The sequence below is a fragment of the Tasmannia lanceolata genome, unplaced genomic scaffold (assembly GCF_043159265.1).
Source record: "Tasmannia lanceolata isolate RefF3 unplaced genomic scaffold, GAP_Taslan_0.1 ptg000018l, whole genome shotgun sequence".
Classification (NCBI taxonomy): domain Eukaryota; kingdom Viridiplantae; phylum Streptophyta; class Magnoliopsida; order Canellales; family Winteraceae; genus Tasmannia; species Tasmannia lanceolata.
Window position 1 is genome coordinate 19,350,084 of NW_027518695.1, and position 10,282 is coordinate 19,360,365.

A 10,282-nucleotide genomic window follows, 5' to 3' on the forward strand; every position below is an offset into this window, starting at 1 on the left:
CCAAATAGAACCCTAATCAAATCATCTTCTTTGATTTTTCTTTTTTTGGGTTGTCAAAACCATATGGTTCAGATTATTAGGGTTCCATATGGTTTTTTTGATTTTTTTTTCTTTTTTGGGTTGTGAAAACCATATGGTTCGAACCCTAATAATCTAGACGAAAACCAGATTTTTTTTCTTCCATGTTTTCCTTCATTAGGGTTTGAACAACATTGTTCCCATTTCATTTGATTATTTGGGTTGTGAAAACCAAATTGTTACTCGTAGGGGTTTTTTGTTTTTTCCCTCTCTAGGTTTTTTTTGATTTGGTTTGCTTTTGGCAAATTGTTGATTGGCATTATTTGCTGAATTTTTCATGTGTTTGCTATAACCACAGTTTTCTTCCATGTTTTCCTTCATGTAAGCCGCTCACAATCACTTTCCCATTAATATTAATTTTCCTTTTTTCACCCCTCACAGTTTTCGATTTGCCTACGATTTCTTAATTGTAATTGAATGTAAATAGAATTACAGTTTGTAGGTTTTGGTCAATGGAGCTTATTCATTTATATAATTTTCTTTCAGATGTTAATTGTTTAGATTGGAAGTATGAAAAAGAAAGTGATGGAATCTTGAACAGGGTTTTATGTGAGGTTTTGGTGTTTTGCAAGTGTCTGTTTAGGCTTGCTCGAGGAATTGTTTTTCTTTTCAGATTTTATTTGAGTGGAGGCCAGAGAACTTTAGGTTCATTCTTTTAATTGAAATCTTGTGTGTTTTGTTGTGTTAAGGTACCTAAAATGGTTGATTCTTCATCACATGCTTCTGGGTTTCATAGCGAAGATGTTGGTGCTACGTCCTCAGCTTTTGTCGATGAAAATGTGTCGCAATCTTGCAGCTTAACAATCAGTGACGAGCAAATAGGTTAATTTTGGTTGATGGGGGTGAAGATAATGTAGTAGATGTTGACGGTGATGAGAATGACGAGGAGACTGTAGAGAATAAGCCTTTTCTTGGCCAGGTATTTGACAGTAGTAAGGATGCATATCACTGTTATAATGTGTATGGTTTGGTTAAAGGTTTTGGAGTACGAAAATCTAGTATAACCACGTCAAGGGTAACACAAGAAGTGATTTCTAGGAAATATGTATGTGACAAGGAGGGAAAGAAAGATCCAAATGACAAGTGAAGTGCTGGTAAGGAAGTAAAGGAACGTCGCATTGTCAGAGTTGGTTGTGAAGCGAGGATGATTATAAAATTAAGAGATAAGAAGTGGTTAGTAACAACCTTTGAAGACAAACATTGCCGTGAACTTACCTCTCCTCTTAGAAGATCCCTGCATCGTTCTCATAACCAACTCCATAAGACAGAGACTGTTAAGAATTTGATAGATTCTTTCCATGGCATAGGGATGATGCCTGCTGGTATTGTAAAGAGTGTTAATGCAGTATCTGATAGAGACCTAGGTGTTCTCTCAGCGAACCAGGTGCAATCCCATTTGAAAGTAAAGAGGAAGAGCAATATGGGCCAAGACGCTGTCAATGTGGCCAACCATTTCCAGCAGAAACGTGAAGAAGACCCAGAATTCTTTTTTTCTATGGAGTTAGACATAGATGGGACGATGAGGTCCATGTTCTGGGCAGATGCGAGGGCGAGGGATTCTTACATTACCTTCAGTGATGTTATTGTCTTCGATGTGACGTACAAGACCAATCGATATTTGATGCCCTTCGCACCATTTACAGGAGTCAACCATCACAAGCAGTCTATCATGTTCGGATGTGCACTCCTAGCTGATGAGACCGAGGAGACATTCACATGGTTATTTGAGCAGTGGCTGACATGCATGTATGGGAAAGCTCCAGGAGCTATCATTACTTATATGGATGGGGCAATGCGGAATGCGATTAAGACTGTCTTCCCAAATACCCGTCACCGATACTGTTCGTGGCACATTGGGAGGCACTTAGTTGAAAATGTTGCTGCAATGAGAGAGGCAGAGAGTGAGTTTATGAAAGACTACAACCATTGGTTTTACTCAAATGAAATAGATGAATGTGAGATTGAATGGGCTAAATTAGTTGAGAAGCATAAGATTGATGAGAAGCATTGGCTTTCCAAGATGTGGGAGCTTAGGATTCATTGGGTGCCGGCATATTGGCGAGGTACTTTCACTGCAGGCATGATTTCTAGTCAGCGCAGTGAAAGCATGAATGCTTACTTTGATGGTTTTGTAAACCAAAAGACTTCCCTCCATGATTTCCTAGACCAGTACGAGAAAGTGCTTGCTGACCGTCGTAGGAAGGAAACAGAGGAAGATTTTAAGTCGAAAAATTCAAAGGCTACAATGATAACATTAAGCCCATTGGAAAAGGAGGCTGGAAAATACTATACAAGGGCTATTTTTGGGCTATTTCAGGCGGAGCTTAAGAAAAGTTATGATTATTGGTGTAAAAAGCTTACTAAGGATGGGAATGTCACAACATACACTGTAGTACGCATGGATGGTGATTTTGAAACCAGAAAAGGACATATTGTTCTCTATAGCGATGCCGAATGTGTAAATGCGACTTGTGACTGTGTGATGTTCGAGACTTTAGGTATATTATGCAGACATATACTTAAAATTTTTGAGAAGAAGTGTTTAACTCTTATTCCTGAGAGTTACATACTTAAGAGATGGACAGTTGATGCACGATATCAAGTGTTGGGTAAAGTTCCTACAAGGGAACAAGGTAGGGAAAATGGCGTAACTCCGTTGAGGAGGTGGTGTTTAAAAGCAAAACAACGAAGGTTGGAAGAGGAATCTTATAATGATGAGACTCTTTTCAGCAAAATGGAAGAAATGTGCAATGCATTGTTGGCGGAAGTCGAGCAAAAGAAGAAAGAGAAGCAAAGTGAGTCAGAAGTCATTGGCAGCCAAGTGCAGTCGAACTTTGTTTGTAGTCAAATACCGGAGATAACTATCCGAGACCCACCAGTTGTGAAAACCAAGGGCCGCCCGAAGATTGCTTCACGGATGAAATCTTCAATAGAGACCTCTCAAGAAGAACCAAAGAAACGGAAGTGCTCCTATTGTGGGAAAATGGGTCATTATTTGACAACTTGTGAGAAGAAAGTTAAGGACGAACAAAAAGGAAAGAAATAGTAGGTTCGGAGGCTTCTTTTTTTTTTTTACAATGTAAAGATTGTCTTCTTTTTTGTTGTAAATTTTAAAACCATGCGAGTTAATGTTTATTTCTGGCTATAGATGCGTATAATGGAGGAGATGAGTACAAGGGAGGAGGGGGGGAGATGAAGAAGAAGATATTGCATTCTAATATTGCTTTTTTAGCTAGGTATGTGATATTGCTCTAGTTATGTGATATTGCTCTTCTGTGCCATTGTTTTAAAAAAAAATCAAAATAGAGTTTTGTTTTCCTTCTCTGATTGCTACTTTGTTTTAGATTTTGAGAACCATTGATTTATGCTCAAATTTATGTTTAGTCGATGTGTGTACCAAAAAAAAATAACAGATTGTTTACTCCAAAACTTATTATTAGGTTGAACAATGTAAATTTGAGTCCATTATTAGATAAATGTTTAGTCCCTATATGTTTTAGAATTTGAGAACCATTGATATGTACAACCTGTTGATTAGAGAGTAATAATATTTTATCCTTGTTTTTTCCTTAATGCAGGTACTACAAGTGGCATGGAATGGGTGATGAAGCTCCAAGGCTGCTTGAGGGTTGGTTTTGAAGGCTCCTTGAAGGGTATTTCAATGAAAATGACTCGAAAATCCAATTTGTTTTGTATAATTAGCAAGTTGTTTTGTATAATTTAGAGTAGAGAGAATCCAATTTGTACATCTTTTGACATTCTGTAATTGAATTTTCAACAGGTTTTACATTTTATACAGTTTGAACTTAATGAGAGTATTTTAGATATATTTGTCTACCCTATGTTTTTGTCTGTACATGCTTAGTTGACTACCCTTCAAGAGGGTATCTTAATTTTTGAAGATATCTTGTGTAAAAGCAAATTTGCCCATACAGCAGGAGTTGAAAATTCTATGGCTTAGATTTTTGCAGGATGGTGTGGTAAGCTGTCAAAATATTGTTATGACTTGACTGTCAATGCTGAATCTTGGTTGAGGAACTGGCACTATTTATTTTTTTCTTAATTTCTCGTCATTGGTGGCAGGGATGGAGAGAAAGGTAGGCATAATACTAAGTCACTGCTGTCTTGTGCTTCCCCAACTTGCTTTTGCTCAATGCTCTTGGCAAAGGATTTGATTGGTTCTTCTGATATGTGCTGTGTACACCAACAAGTCACCTGTGCCTTCTTTGTTATTTCATTCTGGAAGTGTTGTGGACAGCATTACCTGCGCATCTTAAGCTTCAATAAAACTGGAAACCGTCTTCATTCCACCTTCTACTGCTATATCGAGAGAAGATGCAAGTGGAGGGTGCTTGTTTGGCCCCACCGCTATTCTCTGCTTTACGCACGAGAAAAGGCCAACCTCCGTTGTCAAAGAAAAATCCGACATCTGTTATAGGGCATTCCAATCATTTAAGGCCTTAAAGTCAGCCACTTCAAGTGTAATAGATTTTTTTAAATTTATGCTGCCCCAAGTTGGATTCAGGTGGAGCTGAAATTGTCTGAAAAAGAGCTGTTGATGTATCATAGTTTCATTATTGTCATTCAGTGGAAATACCATGCTTTTCTTACAGAAGATGTGGATACTACATTTGTGTACTTTGAAGGAGAGTTTGAATGGGACTCAATGCAATGTACTGTCGTTCCTCAGGAACAAAGAAATTGAGCCATGTTTCCTGAACTAGCTGCCACACCTCTGGTTATGTTTAGTGTATACAGAATTTGTAGTACATAGAAAGATTAGAGCACTTAATATATGCTTCTGTACTGGCAGGATTCCACTTTGAAGAAAAAAGTATCTTGGGGCCACCTATTTGGATGATCTAAAACATTTATTTGTTGGATATATCGTGCCTCAAAAATCTTTCTCAATTGTGTATGATGCACATCACAATTCAATATTTTAGAGAACAGAAATCTCCATCTCAGGCAAACTTAAAGCTTGCCACCTCAGAAAATCAAGGGACTTCATCTTGAAGGAAGAGGAAAACAAGAAGTTAACTAAGCAATAACTACCTTTATCTGTACTAACTGAAAGAGATCCCAAAGAGCCTTTCCAGCTTTTTCTCATTTCGCCTTACAGAGTATTTATAGGCAAACCCCCAAGAACACTAACTTCACCGGTTAACTGATTATTTTGCAAATAGCTGCCACAAAAATTCAACTTCAAAAATTATGGAAGTTCGACATAGTGCATGAAAATATAAAACCAGATTCTTAGCAAATCTTGCATTCTCAGTACACTCGCAGAGACAAAGTTAAGGATCTTGGTGGATTCGAACCACCATCCTCTTGAGAAAAATTGGGGTCATGCCCTCTCTCCCAAGTGCTCTACCATTTGAGCTAAAGATCCACTTTTTGCCAACATCTTAAGTACTTTGAACCCAATTGTATCAATGAAGGGGGAATACCTTGAAATAGGGCTTCTTTTGTTGTTTCCATCGGATGGGGGGTTTGGTCATTTCCATTACTGTATTGCTTCCCAAAGCATAGTCATGTTTTCAAAGACTGAGCTTATCAAGCTTGGCTGCCTCTTGGAATTTGAAGATGAAGCGGTTGAGTTCTTGCTGATTTTCTGGTACTAATTCTTGACAATTAAAACTGTGGTTTTAGCAAACACATGAAAAATTCAGCAAATAATGCCAATCAACAATTTACCAAAAGCAAACCAAATCAAAAAAAACCTAGAGGGGGAAAAAACAAAAATACCCTAAGAGTAACAATTTGGTTTTCACAACCCAAATAATCAAATGAAATGGGAACAATGTTGTTCGAACCCTAATGAAGGAAAACATGGAAGAAAAAAAATCTGGTTTTCGTCCAGATTATTAGGGTTCAAACCATATGGTTTTCACAACCCAAAAAAGAAAAAAAATCAAAAAAACCATATGGAACCCTAATAATCTGAACCATATGGTTTTGACAACCCAAAAAAAGAAAAATCAAAGAAGATGATTTGATTAGGGTTCTATTTGGGTTTTAAACAATTTGCAGATTTGCGTAGAAACAACGAACTCTACAATCTCCCACTCCATGCGGCGGCAAAATGCCAATTTCGAATTTACCAAAACCCAACCAAATCAAAACAAACCGTAGAGGAGGAAAAGGAAAACAAATCAAAACAAACCAGGGAAAAAAATGAAAAAAACCCAACTGTAGAGGAGGAAAAGGAAAAAATCCCAACCCAAGAGGAAAAAAAAAAAGGAGTAAAGAAAGAGGGGACCGACCTTTTTGGGTTGAAGAAGTGGCAGATACGTCGTTGGGTTTCCGCCGTGTGGAGAAGAGAACCTCGTTTTGGCAGACAGAGAGAAGCAGAGAAGAGCTCCAAAAACCCAAACGTAGAGAAGGAGAAGGGTTCGATGGTCTTTTCTTTATTTTCGTTTTGGGATTTTTATTCTCACGTGGGTCCCCATCTTTCAGCCAATGAGAATGGTTATAATCTGCATATAACATGCCACCGCAGGAACCCTTTCTGAGGTTAAGCGCAGGAACCTTATTCTCTCTCTCTCTCTCTCTCTCTCTCTCTCTCTCTCTCTCTATATATATATATATATATATATATATATATATATACATTTTTATGCATGTCCAGATGTCCTATATTCAATCTTCTTATTTATAAGATTAGTGGTTTCTAAAATCCTTCAAAAATATTATACTAATTGATAGATAAAATTTTCAGGTTATTTATTGATCCAAATTCACTCCTCAAAATTATAAGTTGAATCATGGGCAAACCAAAAACTATCGATGCATTCTTCAAAAAAAAAATGTTAATGATTCAGAAATCAATGCACATTCTCCATTAAATTCTGACATGTCAATTATTGAGCAACGTCCTTCTAAGTTACCAAGAACCCATCAAGAAGTGGTTGATACTACTTCCTTAGAACGTGATCCGGAATTGCGTCCTCAGATGTGGGAATATCCTGTTAATCAAAGAGATGAAATTCGTAGTGCATATCTTATAGTTGGAGCGTATCAATGTTACTTTGAGAGTATCATCTTTCAGGAGCAGAGAATCATCTTCACCAATTTCAATCTTCTTTGTTCAAACAAATTTCTTGGTTAGAATACTCCCCTTCAAAGGATCCTGCATTTTGTCTTCCATGCTATCCTTTTTGTAAGGAACCAACATGACGCCCGAGATTAGCTGCGTTTACAAGTGAAGGGTTTCAAAATTGGAAAAAAGTGAATGATGGATTGAATTGTGCCTTTTTAGGTCATGTTGGAAAAGACCCTAATTCACCAAATAAAATTGTTGAGAAGGCTTGTCATGATCTATCGAATCAATCGCAGCATATTGATAAACTGATAGAAAAAAAAAACTTAACAGATTGAGAATAACCGATTGCGACTCAAGACCTCCATAGACACCGTTCGCTGGTTAACATTTCAAGCATGCGCTTTTAGAGGTAATGATGAAAGCGTAAGTTCAAAAAGATCGAGGTAATTTTATTGAAATGGTAAAGATTTTGGCAGATTATAATGAAAAAGTTTCCAAGGTTGTCTTAGAAAATGCTCCAAAGAATGCCCAATACACATCGCCTAAAATTCAAAAGAAAATATTGCATATTTTTCCAAGTAAAGTGCGTAGTGCAATTCGTGAAGATATTGGGGATGCAAAATTTTGCATTATTGTTGATGAGGCTAGAGATGAGTCTATGAGAGAGCAAATGGCTCTTATTTTGGTATTTGTTAATAAGGATGGTTTTATTAGAAAACGATGTTTTGATCTAGTACATGTTAGAGATACTACTGCATTGACTCTTAAAAAGGAGATATGTGCCGTTCTCTCTCGTCACAATCTCAACATTCAAAACATTCGAGATCAAGGATATGATGGTGCTAGTAATATGCGTGGTGAGTGGAATGGTTTAAAAGCCTTATTTCTTAAAGATTGTCCGTATGCATATTACGTGCATTGCCTAGCTCACCAATTACAATTAGCATTGATTGGAGCATCCAGAGAAGTAATTCCTATTCATCAGTCTTTCTCAAAGTTGTCTTCCATTGTTAATACTATCGGTGCCTCCTGCAAACGTCATGATGAATTACAGTCTAACCAAGCGGATGATATTGCGTATTTGATTTTTATTGATGAGAATGAGTATGGTAGAGGAGCTAATCAAATTGGTACTTTGCAACGAGCTGGGGATACTCGATGGGGCTCCCATTATAGTTCTATTTGTAGCTTACTAAAGATGTTTTCTGCTACTTGCACATTGCTTATAAATATCATTAATAGAGGAGCCACTTCTTCTCAACATGGTGATGCAGATACCGCTTATGATGTGATGACAACTTTTGAATTTGTTTTTATATTGCATTTGATGAAAGAAATCATGGGAATCACTAATGTTCTCTGTCATGCTTGGTAAAATTGTTCGCAAGACATTTTGAATGCTCTGCACTTAGTCTCAACTACAAAATTACTCATTCAAAAGTTGAAGGAAGACGGCTGGAATAGTTTGCTTGAGAATGCGAAATCATTTTGTGAAAGATGTGGGATTGATATTCCTGATATGAGTAGGGCTGGCAACGGGGTGGGTCGGGGCCGGAAGTTGGGGTCCCCTACCCCTTCCCCTTTGCGGGGAATTTCCCCCCTCCCCTTCCCCTCCCCTCTGCGGGGATGGTGGGGAATCCCCTTCCCCTCTCCGCGGGGAATATCTAATCCCCTTCCCCTCCCCGCATCCTTCGGGGACAAAATCCCCACCCCGCCCCACTCCAACATCACCCCCTCTTTAGTCATTGATACACTGATGATGGGTGTCCCTAATCAACTTGATGCAATTTCAATATATAAAAATGTTATAAACTAGCATACTTGTAGACGAAGGAGATATATTTCTTACTCTTCAGAAGATAGCAAAATCCCTTGAAGTACTGACTTGACTCTTGAGTGCCCTCGCAGCAGTCGCACCAACAGGCGTTATAAACCCAAATAGATGCCTGAGCAATGTTCAGAGGCTTGGGAATCACCAAAATGCAAAAAGTGAACTGTGTCCCTAACCTGAGCAATGTTTTTTTCGTGGGAAGGAATTAAGGAAACCCTAAGTCCCTAACCAAAATAAAAATGCAATTTATTATTTTATTATTTTATTTTCGCCACCGATGTTGGCACTACGATTTTTTGATAATGGCATACACTCAGCTTGTCTTTATTATTTCAACATCTGTCAAAAGGTTATTATAGTTCCCAAAATGCTCTCAGAAGCTAATTAAAAGGAAAAGACAAGCTAAATTTATGTTTGGGGACATCTTGTAGCCGATCCACAGAGTTTCTAGTAGTTTTCCTTAAAAAAAAACACTTAAAAATATACAAAAAAATGGCATTGATTAACGGGGCGAGCGGGGAGGGGCGGGGCGGGGAGGGGACAAATACATCCCCTTCCCCTTCCCCTCCCCGCACCGGGGAATTTTTAAATTCCCCTTCCCCTTCCCCTTCCCCTATCAAATCGGGGAATCCCCGCCCCAAACGGGGCGGGGCGGATCCCCTCTTTTTCGGGTGAAATTGCCAGCCCTAGATATGAGTGCCCCTTACACAGCAGGTCGTGGTCGGTCACGTGAATCACAGGATCTCATTATGATAGAGCACCATTATTGGGTTGACATATTTAATGCTGCAATAGACTCTCAATTGCAAGAGCTAAATAGCAGATTCAATGAGCAACCAACGGAGGTCCTTATTCTTAGTTCTATTCTTGATCCTAAGGATACTTATAAATCTTTTAAAATTGAAGATATTTGTAATCTTGAGGAGAAATTTTATCCTCGAGATTTCTCAGAGGAGGAAAAAATTCATTTGAGATTTCAACTGCAGCATTATGAGCTTGATATACTTCAGCATCTAGATTTTTAAAATATTTCCACAACTTCTGAACTTTACCAGAGATTAAGTGCAACGGGAAAGTCAGCGATCTATTATCTGATTGATAGATTGATACGTCTTGTGTTGACTTTTCCGGTTTCAACGGCAACTACAAAACGTGCATTTTCGGCTATGAAGCTTGTTAAAACAAGACTTCGTAACAAGATGGAAGAAGAATTTCTCGCAGATTGCTTGGTTTTCTACATCGAAAAAGAAATAGCTAAGAGTTTCAGTACAGAGATGATCATAGATGAATTTTATTCTATGAAAAGTCGACGGGCACAACTTAAATAG

General features: G+C 38.1%; 3 protein-coding genes across 3 annotated transcripts; all 3 read left to right on the top strand.

Annotated features, from left to right (window-relative positions):
• The first annotated feature begins 1,222 nt into the window (after nucleotides 1–1,222).
• LOC143850135 (protein FAR1-RELATED SEQUENCE 5-like) lies at nucleotides 1,223–3,717 on the top strand. Its single transcript, XM_077359429.1, has 3 exons — nucleotides 1,223–3,083; nucleotides 3,227–3,314; nucleotides 3,657–3,717. The coding sequence occupies exons 1-3, from the start codon at nucleotides 1,223–1,225 to the stop codon at nucleotides 3,715–3,717; spliced, it is 2,010 nt and encodes a 669-aa protein (XP_077215544.1).
• Nucleotides 3,718–7,580: 3,863 nt separating this feature from the next.
• Nucleotides 7,581–8,498, top strand: LOC143850136 (uncharacterized). The gene has a single exon (XM_077359430.1). It carries the CDS (start codon nucleotides 7,581–7,583, stop codon nucleotides 8,496–8,498), a length of 918 nt encoding a protein of 305 aa, XP_077215545.1.
• A 1,148-nt stretch (nucleotides 8,499–9,646) lies between these two features.
• Nucleotides 9,647–10,282, top strand: LOC143850138 (uncharacterized). The gene is made up of 2 exons (XM_077359431.1): nucleotides 9,647–9,799; nucleotides 10,010–10,282. Exons 1-2 carry the CDS (start codon nucleotides 9,647–9,649, stop codon nucleotides 10,280–10,282), a joined length of 426 nt encoding a protein of 141 aa, XP_077215546.1.

Bases quoted from the DNA above. Each gene is read 5' to 3' on its own strand.
- LOC143850138 (XM_077359431.1), top strand. From the start codon at position 9,647: ATGAGTGCCCCTTACACAGCAGGTCGTGGTCGGTCACGTGAATCACAG. The intron at 9,800-10,009 runs GTCCTTATTCTT...GAACTTTACCAG, and splicing joins TCAATGAGCAACCAACGGAG to AGATTAAGTGCAACGGGAAA.
- LOC143850136 (XM_077359430.1), top strand. From the start codon at position 7,581: ATGGTAAAGATTTTGGCAGATTATAATGAAAAAGTTTCCAAGGTTGTC.
- LOC143850135 (XM_077359429.1), top strand. From the start codon at position 1,223: ATGATTATAAAATTAAGAGATAAGAAGTGGTTAGTAACAACCTTTGAA. The intron at 3,084-3,226 runs GTGAGAAGAAAG...TTCTGGCTATAG, and splicing joins GGGTCATTATTTGACAACTT to ATGCGTATAATGGAGGAGAT. The intron at 3,315-3,656 runs GTATGTGATATT...TCCTTAATGCAG, and splicing joins AATATTGCTTTTTTAGCTAG to GTACTACAAGTGGCATGGAA.